The sequence below is a fragment of the Protomyctophum bolini genome, assembly GCF_963924005.1.
Source record: "Protomyctophum bolini genome assembly, chromosome: 16".
Classification (NCBI taxonomy): domain Eukaryota; kingdom Metazoa; phylum Chordata; class Actinopteri; order Myctophiformes; family Myctophidae; genus Protomyctophum; species Protomyctophum bolini.
Window position 1 is genome coordinate 3,189,553 of NC_137877.1, and position 19,599 is coordinate 3,209,151.

Consider the following 19,599-nt stretch of genomic DNA (forward strand, 5'->3'; position numbering starts at 1 on the left):
AACAGCTGTTCATAGGAGGGTCACACTCACCCTGAACAGCTGCTCATAGGAGGGTCACACTCACCCTGAACAGCTGTTCATAGGAGGGTCACACTCACCCTGAAAAGCTGCTGATAGGAGGGTCACACTCACCCTGAAAAGCTGCTCATAGGAGGGACTAGCGCTCCTCAAAGAAGGCTCATGGGAGGGTCAAAGAAGGCGTTCAACAGAATGAAATGTAAATATGTTTTTTAATCAACACATCTCAAATATAACAACAAATATATAGTTATATAAGATAACAGCATTGTGACAACAGTGTTGTTTTGGGCAGCACATTTCTATTTTAGTTTTAGTCAGTCTTTGGAATAAAACATTTGGCGGGCCTTGATGCGGTCGTAATGACAGTTTTTACACAAAATAGCCGCTCTACAAGCTCACGCTGCGACACACTGGACAGCTTCTCAAAGTCTTTGTCTCTCAGGGAACGACTCAGGTGGAGAGAAGTGGATTGGGTGGATGTTTATGGGAGGTGCCGTGCCCCGTCGCGGTCCATTTGGTTCCATTTGAACCATCTGGACCCAATGCACACACACTATGTGTGTGTGTGTGTGTGTGTGTGTGTGTGTGTGTGTGTGTGTGCGTGTGTGTGTGCGTGTGCATGTTTCCTTGAGGTATATGATTGTTATAGAATATGAATAGAATAGAATACAATAGAAAAGCCGAAAATGAATCTTAAGAAAATAAGAGGGTCTCGACCCACAGGTTGAGAACCACTGTGTTACTTTTACATGTCAACGACCCCAGATGACCCTAATGGTGACCCCAGGTGACCCTAACCGTGACCCCAGATGACCCTAACCGTGACCCCAGATGACCCTAATGGTGACCCCAGCCTGTCTGTCTGTCTGTCTGTCCTCACAGCCTGTCTGCCTGTCTGTCTGTCCTCACAGCCTGTCTGTCCTCACACAGAGACACAGAGGAGTCAGGGTACACATAGAACCCAGCATAGAGCGGTTCAGTGAACGTGTTCTGGAAGGTGTACAGGTGAGTCAGAGTGTCCTCTAACACTCTGTAGAAGGACAGAGTCCCAGCGGGACGGTCCAGATATACGGCTACTCTGTTGGAGCCAGAGGCACGGATAGGAAGGGAAGTCGTCTTACTATTGTGTGTGACAGAGTAACCGTCACCACGCTGAACATCATAACAGAACAGCCTCCAGGAATGTTCATTCCCTCCAAGCAGACAGTCCCGTTCGGCTCCTTTCCTACCGATGTCTCCGTCAGTCACTCCTATCCTAACCCGTCCACTGAACTGTACCTCACTGTAGCAGCGTTCATCTAGACTCTCTGAACTCAGGACCTGAGCCTGTCCATCAAACCTGTCAGGATGGTCAGGATATGAATGACGCTGACCATCCTGACGGGTCACCTTCCTGTTGTTCTCAGACAGAGAGAGGTCACAGTGTGCTGTGTTTGTGTCCAGAGTGAGACGCTGGAAATCTGATGAGAAAACAACACAGTACACATTAAATACATCCTTCACTGAATGATACGTGCACGGACCACACACACACACACACACACACACACAAGGTATCAGATGTACAAGCTCAAAGCGCGGAACGCAGTGATGCGCTGTGAGCTTGTAGATCTGCTATTTTTAAATAGCCAACGTATAAAATATGGATAAAGTGTTTAACCCATTTTTGGGCGGGAAACCCTTTTGGTGTTAGCATCATGTTATGCTTTAGCCATTGAAAAATAGCAGATCTACAAGCTCATAGCGCGCCACCGAGTGGCGCGCTATGAGCTTGTAGATCTGCTATTTTTGAAAAATCGAAGAACGACCCACGACCCACGGACCCCCTGGAACCCCCCACGGACCCCTGGAACCCTCCACAGACCCCCTGGAACCCCCCACAGACCCCCTGGAACCCCCCACGGACCCCCTGGAACCCTCCACAGACCCCCTGGAACCCTCCACGGACCCCTGGAACCGTCCACGGACCCCTGGAACCGTCCACAGACCCCCTGGAACCCCCCACAGACCCCCTGGAACCGTCCACAGACCCCCTGGAACCCCCCACAGACCCCCTGGAACCCTCCACGGACCCCTGGAACCGTCCACAGACCCCCTGGAACCGTCCACAGACCCCCTGGAACCGTCCACAGACCCCCTGGAACCGTCCACAGACCCCCTGGAACCCCCCACGGACCCCCTGGAACCCCCCACAGACCCCCTGGAACCGTCCACAGACCCCCTGGAACCCCCCACGGACCCCTGGAACCCTCCAATGACACACACACACACACACACACACAGTATCAGATGTACAAGCTCAAAGCGCGGCACGCAGTGATGCGCTGTGAGCTTGTAGATCTGCTATTTTTAAATAGCCTGTGATGATCAGGGATCATTATATCATTATAGTGTATATTTGGGAGGATATATATGAATATTTATCAGAAGTTCTCATATTGTTCTCAACTACACAGTACTAGGGTGGGGGGAGTGGTGCCTGTGTGTGTTTTCCCTAATCATCCGCAGGTGGACTGATTGATGATTGACACCTCTGAGGCTGGCCCGTCTGTCAGGGAGTGATGGGCCCTGACTGGCTGTCGGTCTGGAGTGGGAGTGCTCCTGATCATGGCTCTCCTACTCACCTATACTATATGAGTCAGTCTGTTCTAGAAGACAACGGGGAGACAGGCCGGAACCCTCTCTCTCCTACTCACCTATACTATATGAGTCAGTCTGTTCTAGAAGACAACGGGGAGACAGGCCGGAACCCTCTCTCTCCTACTCACCTATACTATATGAGTCAGTCTGTTCTAGAAGACAACGGGGAGACAGGCCGGAACCCTCTCTCTCCTACTCACCTATACTATATGAGTCAGTCTGTTCTAGAAGACAACGGGGAGACAGGCCGGAACCCTCTCTCTCCTACTCACCTATACTATATGAGTCAGTCTGTTCTGGAAGACAACGGGGAGACAGGCCGGAACCCTCTCTCTCCTACTCACCTATACTATATGAGTCAGTCTGTTCTAGAAGACAACGGGGAGACAGGCCGGAACCCTCTCTCTCCTACTCACCTATACTATATGAGTCAGTCTGTTCTGGAAGACAACGGGGAGACAGGCCGGAACCCTCTCTCTCCTACTCACCTATACTATATGAGTCAGTCTGTTCTAGAAGACAACGGGGAGACAGGCCGGAACCCTCTCTCTCCTACTCACCTATACTATATGAGTCAGTCTGTTCTAGAAGACAACGGGGAGACAGGCCGGAACCCTCTCTCTCCCAGCCGCCACACAGTTGTGGACTTTTGATTATAGTTATTCCTTAATTTATTCCCTTCGGAAAGGAATTTGTTTTGCTTTAGTTGTAGTATTATTTTGTGTTCGTTAGGTTTTCTTTTGAGTTTAATCTGTATTCTGTAAAACATTCGTCTTTTCCCTATTTATTCATCCATATATAAAATAAATGTTCGCATTTTGAAGCTGGTGTCCTGTCGGTCCATTCAATGTTACACTTAATTACCCCTAGACTAATTGTGTCGTAACATAGCCAACGTATAAAATATGGATAAAGTGTTTAACCCATTTTTGGGCGGGAACCCCTTTTGGTGTTATAGCATCATGTTATGCTTTAGCCATTGAAAAATAGCAGACCTACAAGCTCATAGCGCGCCACTCGGTGGCGCGCTATGAGCTTGTAGATCTGCTATTTTTGAAAAATCGAGGAACGACCCACAACCCACGGACCCCCTGGAACCCTCCACAGACCCCTGGAACCCTCCACAGACCCCCTGGAACCCTCCACAGACCCCCTGGAACCCTCCACAGACCCCTGGAACCCCCCACGGACCCCTGGAACCCTCCACAGACCCCTGGAACCCTCCACAGACCCCCTGGAACCCTCCACAGACCCCCTGGAACCCTCCACAGACCCCTGGAACCCCCCACGGACCCCTGGAACCCTCCACAGACCCCCTGGAACCCTCCACAGACCCCCTGGAACCCTCCACAGACCCCTGGAACCCCCCACGGACCCCTGGAACCCTCCACAGACCCCTGGAACCCTCCACAGACCCCCTGGAACCCTCCACAGACCCCCTGGAACCCCCCAAGGACCCCCTGGAACCCTCCACGGACCCCCTGTAACCCCTCAAGGACCCCCTGGAAACCTCCACGGACCCCCTGTAACCCCCCACGGACCCCCTGGAACTCTCCACGGACCCCCTGGAACTCTCCACGGACCCCCTGGAACCCTCCACGGACCCCCTGGAACGCCCCTAGTTCCACAAAATATTTTCAGCAAATTTGGTGTAGAGGGAAAAGGAGGGTCCGAGGATAGATCCCAGAAGGACAGACAGACAGACAGACAGACAGACTCACGTGTTGTAAGGAGTTGAGGTTTAGTCCAGTGTCCTCCATGTTTCACACTGTAGGAAGTAGAACAACAATGAATCAAGTCAAAACCTCTGCTCTGGGCGGGAACCCCTTTTGGTGTTTTACCCCCTCAGGCCGGGAACCCATTGTTGGGTTCTGTACAGTATGGACAGTATTCAAAATTTTAAAATAATTGATGTTGCTATATAAATAATTTAAGTTTATGAAGGGTAGGTACCCTAAAAAAAAACATGCAGTAATCCTGGTCAATAAACTGCCTCCCCCTGGCCAGCCGGGGCGCCTGATGGAGGGGAAAGGAACTGGTCTCTATACTGCCTCCCCCTGGCCAGCCGGGGCGCCTGATGGAGGGGAAAGGAACTGGTTGGAATAACGTGTTCCTTTCACGCGCTACGTCCAACCAGGGAAACTCCCCCCTGTCAGGTGTAAAGGAGCAACTTGGACACTCAGGCATGAAGGAAGCATGAGTTCAAGTCCGTTGCTCTCCCCTTGTCCCCCATATATGGGGACTAGGTTGGTCTCCCCTTGTCCCCCATATATGGGGACTAGGTTGGTGGAGGGTGTGTAGAGCCCAGGGTCACATTAGATCATTGACACAGGGGTGAAAAATGGGTTACAGAATCGTGGGATAAAAATATATATTAAAATAATAATAATTGAAGTTTTTCAGAAAACTCAGGTCAGGCTTTAGAAGGCGTTTTTAGAATCGGCCTTAGGCCTAAATGGGTCAATGTCTCACATCGGCCTGTTTTAGGCCCACCAAATATTTACTAAACACATTTTGTCATCATTCTCCCACAGACTCTGTCCAAACATCACACACATTGGTACCATAAAGGAAAGGAAAGGTACTATGTTTACCCAGGGTAACTGGACTAAGCTCAAGAACTAGTTTACAGCCAGGCCCTGCTCATGGAACATTTCATGGTAGGGGTTCAAATGCCTTGTCCAAGGGCACTTCAGCGGTGGTAATTGTAACGTGCCGGTACGGGGATACGAACTGGCGACCTTCCGATATCAAGACTTTCAAGACTTTGTACTTTCCCCCCTAAAGGACGCTTGGAGGAAGCTGCCACCAGTTTTGATGACTAAGACTAGACGATTTCAGATGAGTAAAATAGGTCTAAAACTAAAGCGTGTGTTATTCAAAAGACTAAATTGGAATTAGCTGTCAAAATGAACACTGGCCAGGCTACCATATTGCAGCGTTGCAAACTGCATAATATTGCTGCCCTACAGAACAGATGTGAGTCAAGCAAGAACCCTCATGAAACAGAGGTGTTCAGAGAGCAACATCTAGTGGTCTATTGCACCTTTAAATCTGAGATTGTTTTGGGTCCATTTGGTTACAACGGAGCTTGTGATTGGCTATTTTAAAATTGTCTATAGGCAACCTTAGGCACAAATAAGGAGGGTGATCACTGGCACACTGCGGCATAAGTGTGTGAAAGAGCCTTTTTGTAGAATTACATTCTACATGAATTAAAACTCAGAACAATAACCCACCTATCTCCCTAGTCAGAGTTCTGCTATATTTCCACCCTCACCCCAGAGGGACACATATTACACATTACATTGCACACTACTGTCGTAGCAAAAACAGCCAATCTACAAGCTCAAAACACGCCGCAATGTGACGCGTTTTGAGCTTGTGGATCAGCTATTTTTGCTATTATTTGAACTGAAATCGTGAATTATTGTTTTGCTATTTTTTAATTGGAATCCTGAAAAGTAACATTTTTATTTAATTTCAAATGCATTTAGTTATAGTTATGTTAACTTTATGAACCAAATACAAATACATTGGACATAAAAAATAGACCCTAAAACAATAATATATCAATGTTCGGATATATATACCTGGAACATAGACACTATCTACTGTATATTAATCTATGTTATAGAACCATGGAACATAGACACTATCTACTGTATATTAATCTAGGTTATAGAACCATGGAACATAGACACTATCTACTGTATATTAATCTATGTTATAGAACCATGGAACATAGACACTATCTACTGTATATTAATCTATGTTATAGAACCATGGAACATAGACACTATCTACTGTATATTAATCTATGTTATAGAACCATGGAACATAGACACTATCTACTGTATATTAATCTATGTTATAGAACCATGGAACATAGACACTATCTACTGTATATTAATCTATGTTATAGAACCATGGAACATAGACAGTATCTACTGTATATTAATCTATGTTATAGAACCATGGAACATAGACACTATCTACTGTATATTAATCTAGGTTATAGAACCATGGAACATAGACACTATCTACTGTATATTAATCTATGTTATAGAACCATGGAACATAGACACTATCTACTGTATATTAATCTATGTTATAGAACCATGGAACATAGACACTATCTACTGTATATTAATCTATGTTATAGAACCATGGAACATAGACACTATCTACTGTATATTAATCTATGTTATAGAACCATGGAACATAGACACTATCTACTGTATATTAATCTATGTTATAGAACCATGGAACATAGACACTATCTACTGTATATTAATCTAGGTTATAGAACCATGGAACATAGACACTATCTACGGTATATTAATCTAGGTTATAGAACCATGGAACATAGACACTATCTACTGTATATTAATCTATGTTATAGAACCATGGAACATAGACACTATCTACTGTATATTAATCTATGTTATAGAACCATGGAACATAGACACTATCTACTGTATATTAATCTAGGTTATAGAACCATGGAACATAGACACTATCTACTGTATATTAATCTATGTTATAGAACCATGGAACATAGACACTATCTACTGTATATGAATCTATGTTATAGAACCATGGAACATAGACACTATCTACTGTATATTAATCTAGGTTATAGAACCATGGAACATAGACACTATCTACTGTATATTAATCTAGGTTATAGAACCATGGAACATAGACACTATCTACTGTATATTAATCTAGGTTATAGAACCATGGAACATAGACACTATCTACTGTATATTAATCTAGGTTATAGAACCATGGAACATAGACACTATCTACTGTATATTAATCTATGTTATAGAACCATGGAACATAGACACTATCTACTGTATATTAATCTATGTTATAGAACCATGGAACATAGACACTATCTACTGTATATTAATCTATGTTATAGAACCATGGAACATAGACACTATCTACTGTATATTAATCTATGTTATAGAACCATGGAACATAGACACTATCTACTGTATATTAATCTATGTTATAGAACCATGGAATATAGACACTATCTACTGTATATTAATCTATGTTATAGAACCATGGAACATAGACACCATCTACTGTATATTAATCTATGTTATAGAACCATGGAACATAGACACTATCTACTGTATATTAATCTAGGTTATAGAACCATGGAACATAGACACTATCTACTGTATATTAATCTATGTTATAGAACCATGGAACATAGACACTATCTACTGTATATTAAATCTATGTTATAGAACCATGGAACATAGACACTATCTACTGTATATTAATCTATGTTATAGAACATACACTATCTACTGTATATTAAATCTATGTTATAGAACCATGGAACATAGACACTATCTACTGTATATTAAATCTATAGAATGAACCATGGATCATATGATAATATGATATGATAATATGGGAAACTGCATTTATAAAGCGCTTTACATTACAATGTAGTTCACATTCACCCACCGATGGCAGAGGAAAACATGCATGCTCATCGGGAGCTGTTAGGGGTTCAGAGAGTCTTGCTCAAGGACACTTCGACATGTAGCAGCCAGGAGGAGCCGGGAATTTAACCTGGAACCTTTGACGGCCGCTCTACACAAGTCTACTCACTTGACAGTATCCAGGGCAGCAGACAGCTTCTTCAGAGCAGAGTCTCCTAAGTGGCTGAAGTTCAAGTCCAGCTGTTTCAGCTGGGAGGAGGGGTTGGAGGTCACAGCTGAAGCCAGAGAAGAACAGCCTTCCTCTGTGACTCCACAGCCTGACAACCTGCAGAGAAATACACACTTAACAAAGTGCTGTGTTGATGTTCAAGTAGAGATCCACACAGAGAGAACACACATTCTTTACCCCAGGATCTGCAGTCCACACTGTGGACTCTTCAGTAACGCAGAGAGCTGGAGCAGTTGTGATTCCTGCAGGCAGATGAAACTGAGGTCCAATTCTTTCAGATGGAGAAGATTAGAGCTGAGAGCCGAGAGCAGAACTTCAAATCCTGTCTGTGTGAAGGTACAGCCAGCAAGTCTGTAATTACACATGAAATATCTGGACTGAATATCACAGTTTTGGAGTAAAGACCCCAAGAGATGGAAAGAGAAGGCAGGGATAATGTGAAGTAAATCATCATAATCTTAATCTTCCAACATAGGAAATGTGTGTGTGTGTGTGTGTGTGTGTGTGTGTGCGCGCGTGCGTGCCAACATGACTACATACTGTAATCACTGTACCCCATTAGTTCACATAATGATAATTCCCTAGCAGCCATGATGGATCACATATTGTAGTTACTGTACCGTAGCATTGATAATGATAATTCCCTAGCAGCCATGATGGATCACATATTGTAGTTACTGTACCGTAGCATTGTGATGTGAGAGTGTGAACTAGACAACACAAACTCTGACCATGTTATTATTCTAATCAGTGGGATACCATGATGTCAACTTTATTAACACTCTTATTATTAAGAATCAAACTATAAATAATAAAACAGAACTAATGTAAATAATAATGTGACCTCAGTATCTCCAGATGACAGTTTGGACTCTTCAATGCAGCAGAGAGCAGGTCCATGGATGGATCCGTTATGTCATTATAACCGATGTCCAATTCTCTCAGATGTGAAGGATTAGAGCTGAGAGCTGAAGCCACAATCTCACATTCTGCCTTTCGGAGTTGACCGCCAACAAGCCCAACAAGTCTGTAAATGTAGATGATGTAAAATCAGTGATCATCAACACAGATTAGTTTTCTGAAAAAGCTATGTTTCTATGTCAGTCTTTCTTCGATTAAAATAGCAGACCTACAAGCTCATAGCGCGCAACTGAGTGGCGCGCTATGAGCTTGTAGATCTGTTATTTTTCAATAGCTAAAGCATAACATAATGTTTAAAACACCAAAATGGGTTCCCGCCCAAAAGTTTAATACTACAGTGTGTAACTTGCATTGATCTATGAATGTTATCTTATTTATTCTTTTTACTTTGTTCTCTGTGCGTGTCAGTCAGTTCCATTTAGGCAAAAATGCTGTATAAATATTGTGCGCGCACGCACACACACACACACACACACACACACACACACACACACACACACACACACACACACTTTGAGACCCGATTATTATTATAGTAATTAGGTGTGATGGTAGATTGATTCTAACAGGTTTTCTATCCACATGACTACTAACCGAGCCTTTCTGCTGTTCCTCACAGCTGGGAGTAGTCTGGATCTCCCCCATCCTGATGATGTGTCATATTGGTGCAGGTCAAACTCCTCCAGAACCTCCTCTGACGTCAGCAGCATGAAGGCCAGAGCTGAACACTGGCTCTCAGACAGTTTTGTCTTTGATCTGTCCGCTGACTTCAGGTACTGTTGGATGTCCTGATGTACTGAGTGGTCGTTCATCTCCATCAGACAGTGGAAGATGTTGATGAATCTGTCAGGAGAGAGACTCTCATCTTCCATTTTCATCTCCTTCAGGTTGTTGATGACTCTCTGGATGCTCTCTGGACTGTTCTCTGTGTGACCCAGCAGGCCTCCTAACAGACTCTGGTTGGACTCCAGCGAGAGGCCATGAAGGAAGCGGACAAAGAGGTCCAGGTGGCCGTTCTTACTCTTCAGGGCTTTTTCGCTGGCTCTCTGCAGGAAGTCCTCCAGGGTCATTTCTCCATTCATACAATTCAGGGATTCTTCAATGGAATCTTCTTCTTCTTCTTCTTCTCCCATACTCTTCGGGGATTCTTCAATGGCTCTCTGCAGGAAGACGTCTTCGTCTTCTCCTTCTCCTTCTCCTTCTCCTCCTCCTCCTCCTCCTCCTCCTCCTCCTCCTCCTCCTCCTCCTCCTCCTCCCATACTCTTCAGGGATTCTTCCATGGCTCTCTGCAGGAAGACGTCTTCGTCTTCTTCTTCTCCTTCTCCTTCTCCTTCTCCTTCTCCTCCTCCTCCTCCTCCTCCTCCTCCCATACTCTTCAGGGATTCTGAAGATTGGGATTCCCAGTCTTCTTCTTCGTCTTCTTCTTCTTCTTCTTCTTCTTCTTCTCCTCCCAGGAATGTCTTCAGTACCTCCATGTTCTTCTGTGTGAAACAGTGCATCAGGTAGACAGCAGCCAGGAACTCCTGGATGCTCAGATGAACAAAGCTGTAGATCTTTCTCTGAGATTGAACGGTCTCTTCTTTGAAGACCTCTGTGCACACTCCCGAGTACAGCGCGGCGTGGTTCACATCGAGACCACACTCTTCCAGGTCTTCTTGGTAGAACGTGACGCTGCCTTTCTTCAGATGTACAAACGCCAGCAGGCACAGCTGCAGAAGAACATCCCTGTCAGTCTCATCATACTTGGTCATCATCCTTTTTATCATGAGCGATATGAAGTGGCTGTACATCCCGGTCAGGTTCTTGGGCATCTGTCCTCTCTTGCCTGTCTTCACCAGGTCCTCCACAACGGTAGCGGTCATCCAACAGAAGACTGGGATGTGACACATGATGTGGATGCTCTTGGATGTCTTCACGTGTGAGATGATGGTGCTGGCCAGCTCCTCATCATCACTGAACATCTTCCTGAAGAACTCCTCCTTCTGGGGCTCTGTGAACCCTCGTATTTCTGTCACCATGTCAACGCATTCAGGAGGGATCTGATTGGCTGCTGCAGGTCTGGTGGTTATCCAGAAGAGAGCCGAGGGGAGCAGATTCCCCTTGAAGAGGTTCGTCAGCAGCAGGCCCACCGATGATGTCACCGTGACATCAGAGACGACGTCATTGTTGTCGAAGGCGTCAGAATCGACGTCAACGTTCTGGAATTTCAGCGGAAACCTGCTTTCATCGAGACCATCGAAGATGAAGCCAACTTTCCAGGCAGCGAGCTGCTCTGCTGTGAGCTTCTCTAACGTTGGATGGAAACCATGGATCAGTGAGAGAAGACTGTGCTGCTTATCTCGGACCAAGTTCAGCTCCCGGAATGCGAAGAGAACCAGGAGATCTATATCTTGGTTCTCCAAACCTCTCGCCCAGTCCAGAGCGAATTTACGCACGGAGAATGTCTTTCCGATGCCAGCGATGCCATTGGTCAGAACTCTGCTGCTGGGTGTGTCTCTGCCAGGGAGGACGGTCTTAAAGATGGAACGGCACTTGATTAGGACGTCATAGAGGGTCTTCATGCTGGAGGCGGTCTCAAGCTGCCACACCTCATGTTGCTGATTAACCCCTTCACTCACTCCCGCTGATAGGTGGAGGTCTGTGTAGATGTTGGAGAGGGAGGGATGTTCAGTGACGAATGTCACATGTTCAAGACCGTCCAAAGTGACCCTATAGACCTTTAAATACCCCGGCAGACGGACATCTGATATGAGGAGACAATTAATACATGTTAAACATTATGCTTCATTTACAACTTTACATTGAACAATCCATAGCATTAAAACTACTATGTATATATCCTACAGAAAATCTGAATTTGTAAAAGGAAAACAAATGAGAAAATTGGCTAAAATATACAACATTGGATCGTTTTTTTAGTCTAAATGTATGCGTTTATCGTCAGTATTTGTATTTGGACAATGAGACAGGAATACAACGAGTATATTTAATCTGATGAGTCTGCTGCTATTTAACCATTTCATTCATTGAAATAAAATGTCAGTGTAAAATGTGTCCAGTCTTACTGTGTCCAGGTGTGGTTCGACTGAATGTCTTCTGTCCAGGTGTGTTTCTGAATGTCTCTCTGTGGAGATGAAGACAATATAATATATACATATAGATACATATAGATGAAGACAATAGAATATATACATATAGATACATATAGATGAAGACAATAGAATATATACATATAGATACATATAGATGAAGACAATAGAATATATACATACATAAATATGAAGACAATATAATATATACTGTACATATAGATACATATAGATGAAGACAATAGAATATATACATATAGATACATATGTATCTAACGGTTAATTTTCAAGCCGGGTAGCCGATGGCATTATCCGGTTAATTAACGGTTGTTGATTTTATTAATTTATTTTTTTAATATAATACCCCAAATGTAATATGCATGTATAGGCTACATAAATAAAGTTGGTAGACGAATGGTATACATTTATTTATGCTCCTTTTTTAAAAGACAAACAAAATGTTGTTAAAGCAACATTTAACAATATAAATAAATTGTTGTAGGCTTAATCATCAATAAACAACGCATCGCATCTGCATGCATGCATATGCGTGTCTACAGTACAGAGGTCCGCCGGTTCTATTCCAAAACATAAATAAGTCCAGTCCAGATCTGAGCAGCCTATAGCCTAACTATAAAGCCACTGGACGCATCATGGGCTAAGCCTTTTTTTATTATTAAGGAAGATCAGCATGCATGTCACCGTGTTCTGTTTGTTGACTTTTCGCTGACGAGAAAACCCTCCAACATCGATAGCACATGGCTAACTTGGCTAACCGTGCCAGTGTGGGGAGACGGAGTACAACAGAGAACTTTGGGACATTGAGGGGGCAGAAAACAGCGTCCGAGCAGCGCTGTTCATGCAGCCTGGAGTGTGACAAGCTGGGCGGAGCAAATAACAGCAATTTTAGGCATGTGTGCAACATGACAACTGTTTTAAAGTATTGTACAGTGACAACTACAGTCTCTTATGTTGTACTATTACTAAAAACGATCTGGTTACTAGCCGGTTACCCCCTGACATCCCTACAAACGGTGCAATGGAATGATTTGCCCAAGAAGAGAGGAGTTTAGAGAGACAAGTGCATCTCTAAAAACTTAAAACTTAGGTCAGGATTGAGAAGGCGTTTTTAGAATCCTGAATAGGTTAAAAGGTGAGGGTACCACTACCTACCCTAGGGGACACGGGGAGAACATGTGAGGGTACCTACGCTAGGGGACACGGGGAGAACATGTGAGGGTACCTACACTAGGGGACACGGGGAGAACATGTGAGGGTACCTACCCTAGGGGACACGGGGAGAACATGTGAGGGTACCTACCCTAGGGGACATGGGGAGAACATGTGAGGGTACCTACCCTAGGGGACACGGGGAGAACATGTGAGGGTACCTACCCTAGGGGACACGGGGAGAACATGTGAGGGTACCTACCCTAGGGGACATGGGGAGAACATGTGAGGGTACCTACCCTAGGGGAAACGGGGAGAACATACAGTACAAACTCCACACAGAAAGGCCCTTTCGCCAACCCTGCCTTGGATATGGGCACTGATGACGCAGAGGAGAGAACACGCCCCCAGCGGGAATCGAACCCAGGACCTTCTAGCTGTGAGGAGACAACACTACCGACTGTGCCACTGTCCCCCCTCTTGGTTTTATTTTTGATAAAGATTTTAAACTTAATAAACAAATCAGCTCCGTCGTTAAAACTCTCTTCTTTCAATCATCGCCACGGTCAAATCCTACCTCCCCTAAAACAGCTGGAGATGGTTATCCATGCTTTGATTTCATCAAGAATAGATTATTGCAACTCTTTGTATATTGGCATCGACCAGGCGTCACTCAGGCGTTTACAGCTAGTGCAGAACACAGCTGCCCGCCTTCTCACCGGCACTATAAAATATGTTATAGTGTATATTGTATAGTGTTACAGTGTTATAGTGTTGTATATATTTATAGGAGGGTTGACATACTGTGAATCAGGAGGTCCAGGTTCGTTACTGAAGTCAGGAGGTATTCCTTTAGACAGGTCACTCTTCACAGACAGAAGGCTGGGAGTTGGAGACTCTGCTCTGTGGTGGACACTTCTGGAATCATACAGACAGAAATAACAATACATAAACAACAGAGACAGTGAATAATACTACTAGAAATAATACTAAGTAAATAACAGACAGTAATTAGCATAACAGTAGCTTGTATTCCATGTAGTACAAACGGTGCAATGGAATGATTTGCCCAAGGAGATAAAGACAAGTGCCTCTCTAAACACTTAAAACTTAGGTCATGATTGAGAAGGCGTTTTTAGAATCCTGAATGGGTCTGTTGCATTGAGCAATTGTAACAGTTATCTCCTTAACACATTACGACCAGGATTACTGCATGTTTTTGTGAGGGTACCTACCCTAGGGGACACGGGGAGAACATATGAGGGTACCTACCCTAGGGGACACGGGGAGAACATGTGAGGGTACCTACCCTAGGGGACACGGGGAGAACATGTGAGGGTACCTACCCTAGGGGACACGGGGAGAACATGTGAGGGTACCTACGGTACCCTAGGGGACATGGGGAGAACATGTGAGGGTACCTACCCTAGGGGACACTGGGAGAACATGTGAGGGTACCTACCCTAGGGGAAACGGGGAGAACATGTGAGGGTACCTACCCTAGGGGATACTGGGAGAACATGTGAGGGTACCTACCCTAGGGGAAACGGGGAGAACATATAAACTCCACACAGAAAGGCCCTTTCGCCAACCCCGCCTCAGGTATGGGCACTGATGACGCAGAGGAGAGAACACGCTCCCAGCGCCCACAGCGGGAATCGAACCCAGGACCTTCCAGCTGTGAGGTGACAACACTACCGACTGTGCGACTGTCCCACCTCTTGGTTTTATTTATTTTTAAGATTTTAAACTTAATAAACAAATCAGCTCCGTCGTTAAAACTCTCTTCTTCCAATCATCGCCACGGTCAAATCCTACCTCCCCTAAAAACAGCTGGAGATGGTTATCCATGCTTTGATTTCATCAAGAATACATTATTGCAACTCTTTGTATATTGGCATCGACCAGGTATCATTCAGGCGTTTACAGCTAGTGCAGAACACAGCTGCCCGCCTTCTCATCGGCACTATAAAATATGTTATAGTGTATATTGTATAGTGTTAAAGTGTTATAGTGTTGTATATATTCATAGGAGGGTTGACATACTGTGAATCAGGAGGTCCAGGTTCGTTACTGAAGTCAGGAGGTTCTCCTCTAGACTTGTCACTCTTCACAGACAGAAGGCTGGGAGTTGGAGACTCTGCTCTGTGGTGGACACTTCTGGAATCATACGGACAGAAATAACAATACATCAACAACAGAGACAGTGAATAATACTACTAGAAATAATACTAAGTAAATAACAGACAGTAATTAGCATAACAGTAGCTTGTATTCCATGTAGTACAAACGGTACAATGGAATGATTTGCCCAAGGAGATAAAGACAAGTGCCTCTCTAAACACTTAAACTTAGGTCAGGATTGAGAAGGCGTTTTTAGAATCCTGAATGGGTCTGTTGAATTGAGCAATTGTAACAGTTATCTCCTTAACACATTCCGACCAGGATTACTGCATGTTTTTGTGAGGGTACCTACCCTAGGGGACACGGGGAGAACATGTGAGGGTACCTACCATAGGGGACACGCGGAGAACATGTGAGGGTACCTACCCTAGGGGACACGGGGAGAACATGTGAGGGTACCTACCCTAGGGGACATGGGGAGAACATGTGAGGGTACCTACCCTAGGGGACACGGGGAGAACATGTGAGGGTACCTACCCTAGGGGACACGGGGAGAACATGTGAGGGTACCTACCCTAGGGGACACGGGGAGAACATGTGAGGGTACCTACCCTAGGGGAAACGGGGAGAACATACAGTACAAACTCCACACAGAAAGGCCCTTTCGCCAACCCTGCCTTGGATATGGGCACTGATGACGCAGAGGAGAGAACACGCCCCCAGCGGGAATCGAACCCAGGACCTTCTAGCTGTGAGGAGACAACACTACCGACTGTGCCACTGTCCCCCCTCTTGGTTTTATTTTTGATAAAGATTTTAAACTTAATAAACAAATCAGCTCCGTCGTTAAAACTCTCTTCTTTCAATCATCGCCACGGTCAAATCCTACCTCCCCTAAAACAGCTGGAGATGGTTATCCATGCTTTGATTTCATCAAGAATAGATTATTGCAACTCTTTGTATATTGGCATCGACCAGGCGTCACTCAGGCGTTTACAGCTAGTGCAGAACACAGCTGCCCGCCTTCTCACCGGCACTATAAAATATGTTATAGTGTATATTGTATAGTGTTACAGTGTTATAGTGTTGTATATATTTATAGGAGGGTTGACATACTGTGAATCAGGAGGTCCAGGTTCGTTACTGAAGTCAGGAGGTATTCCTTTAGACAGGTCACTCTTCACAGACAGAAGGCTGGGAGTTGGAGACTCTGCTCTGTGGTGGACACTTCTGGAATCATACAGACAGAAATAACAATACATAAACAACAGAGACAGTGAATAATACTACTAGAAATAATACTAAGTAAATAACAGACAGTAATTAGCATAACAGTAGCTTGTATTCCATGTAGTACAAACGGTACAATGGAATGATTTGCCCAAGGAGATAAAGACAAGTGCCTCTCTAAACACTTAAAACTTAGGTCATGATTGAGAAGGCGTTTTTAGAATCCTGAATGGGTCTGTTGCATTGAGCAATTGTAACAGTTATCTCCTTAACACATTACGACCAGGATTACTGCATGTTTTTGTGAGGGTACCTACCCTAGGGGACACGGGGAGAACATATGAGGGTACCTACCCTAGGGGACACGGGGAGAACATGTGAGGGTACCTACCCTAGGGGACACGGGGAGAACATGTGAGGGTACCTACCCTAGGGGACACGGGGAGAACATGTGAGGGTACCTACGGTACCCTAGGGGACATGGGGAGAACATGTGAGGGTACCTACCCTAGGGGACACTGGGAGAACATGTGAGGGTACCTACCCTAGGGGAAACGGGGAGAACATGTGAGGGTACCTACCCTAGGGGATACTGGGAGAACATGTGAGGGTACCTACCCTAGGGGAAACGGGGAGAACATATAAACTCCACACAGAAAGGCCCTTTCGCCAACCCCGCCTCAGGTATGGGCACTGATGACGCAGAGGAGAGAACACGCTCCCAGCGCCCACAGCGGGAATCGAACCCAGGACCTTCCAGCTATGAGGTGACAACACTACCGACTGTGCGACTGTCCCACCTCTTGGTTTTATTTATTTTTAAGATTTTAAACTTAATAAACAAATCAGCTCCGTCGTTAAAACTCTCTTCTTCCAATCATCGCCAGGGTCAAATCCTACCTCCCCTAAAAACAGCTGGAGATGGTTATCCATGCTTTGATTTCATCAAGAATACATTATTGCAACTCTTTGTATATTGGCATCGACCAGGTATCATTCAGGCGTTTACAGCTAGTGCAGAACACAGCTGCCCGCCTTCTCATCGGCACTATAAAATATGTTATAGTGTATATTGTATAGTGTTAAAGTGTTATAGTGTTGTATATATTCATAGGAGGGTTGACATACTGTGAATCAGGAGGTCCAGGTTCATTACTGAAGTCAGGAGGTTCTCCTCTAGACTTGTCACTCTTCACAGACAGAAGGCTGGGAGTTGGAGACTCTGCTCTGTGGTGGACACTTCTGGAATCATACGGACAGAAATAACAATACATCAACAACAGAGACAGTGAATAATACTACTAGAAATAATACTAAGTAAATAACAGACAGTAATTAGCATAACAGTAGCTTGTATTCCATGTAGTACAAACGGTACAATGGAATGATTTGCCCAAGGAGATAAAGACAAGTGCCTCTCTAAACACTTAAAACTTAGGTCAGGATTGAGAAGGCGTTTTTAGAATCCTGAATGGGTCTGTTGAATTGAGCAATTGTAACAGTTATCTCCTTAACACATTCCGACCAGGATTACTGCATGTTTTTGTGAGGGTACCTACCCTAGGGGACACGGGGAGAACATGTGAGGGTACCTACCATAGGGGACACGCGGAGAACATGTGAGGGTACCTACCCTAGGGGACACGGGGAGAACATGTGGGGGGACCTACCCTAGGGGACACGGGGAGAACATGTGGGGGGACCTACCCTAGGGGACACGGGGAGAACATGTGAGGGTACCTACCCTAGGGGACACGGGGAGAACATGTGGGGGGACCTACCCTAGGGGACACGGGGAGAACATGTGAGGGTACCTACCCTAGGGGACATGGGGAGAACATACAAACTCAAAACAGAAAGGCCCTTTCGCCAACCCCACCTCGGGTATGGGCACTGATGACACAGAGGAGAGAACACGCCCCCAGCGCCGACAGCGGGAATCGAACCCAGGACCTTCTAGCTGTGAGGCGACAACACTACCGACTGTGCGACTGTCCCACCTCTTGGTTTTATTTTTGATAAAGATTTTAAACTTAATAAACAAATCAGCTCCGTCGTTAAAACTCTCTTCTTCCAATCATCGCCAGGGTCAAATCCCACCTCCCCTAAAAACAGCTGGAGATGGTTATCCATGCTTTGATTTCATCAAGAATACATTATTGCAACTCTTTGTATATTGGCATCGACCAGGTATCATTCAGGCGTTTACAGCTAGTGCAGAACACAGCTGCCCGCCTTCTCATCGGCACTATAAAATATGTTCTCTATCGTGTTCGAGACTGGCTCTCCACTACATATTGTTCAATATGTACGGGAACTGACCCCACAGGGCAGTGTTCATGGATATCTCTTTAAGACACATCTTCTATGGTGGCCCTGCCCAGATGCCAATCAGCGGGCTATTTAAGCCCCATCTGTGCAGTGCCACTTCGATTTTTTGATTTCCACGAGAGCAGACGTTTCGTGTATCTCAGCAGTTTTGACACTATTAAACAACATATATATATATGAATATATATATTTAGAACATGAAGCTGCGTGGCACACAGTCCACTTACCTAGGTAAGAAGAGAGCCGGTCGTCCTGACGACTCCTCTCTGGGCGCCGCGTAGCTGCACAACAACAACGACAACAACAGCAACAAGCTGAGTGCCGAATCTGTCTTGCGGAGGAAGCCTCAGTTTGTCCGTGCGACCGCTCC

General features: G+C 45.1%; 1 protein-coding gene across 1 annotated transcript in view; it reads right to left on the reverse strand.

The window, feature by feature from the left end:
* Nucleotides 1-233: 233 nt before the first annotated feature.
* Nucleotides 234-19,599, reverse strand: part of LOC308330385 (uncharacterized protein) — a 121,124-nt gene continuing 101,758 nt past the window's right edge. The window contains exons 14-25 of the mRNA XM_080785234.1: nucleotides 18,027-18,140; nucleotides 16,785-16,898; nucleotides 15,591-15,704; nucleotides 14,349-14,462; nucleotides 12,351-12,409; nucleotides 10,635-12,028; nucleotides 9,880-10,481; nucleotides 9,209-9,391; nucleotides 8,542-8,715; nucleotides 8,305-8,460; nucleotides 4,383-4,429; nucleotides 234-1,481 (exon numbers count right to left, since the gene is read on the reverse strand). Of these exons, the coding sequence (XP_080641360.1) occupies nucleotides 898-1,481; nucleotides 4,383-4,429; nucleotides 8,305-8,460; nucleotides 8,542-8,715; nucleotides 9,209-9,391; nucleotides 9,880-10,481; nucleotides 10,635-12,028; nucleotides 12,351-12,409; nucleotides 14,349-14,462; nucleotides 15,591-15,704; nucleotides 16,785-16,898; nucleotides 18,027-18,140 (3,655 nt within the window). The 3' untranslated portion in view covers nucleotides 234-897. The remainder of the gene's footprint in view (nucleotides 1,482-4,382; nucleotides 4,430-8,304; nucleotides 8,461-8,541; nucleotides 8,716-9,208; nucleotides 9,392-9,879; nucleotides 10,482-10,634; nucleotides 12,029-12,350; nucleotides 12,410-14,348; nucleotides 14,463-15,590; nucleotides 15,705-16,784; nucleotides 16,899-18,026; nucleotides 18,141-19,599) is intronic.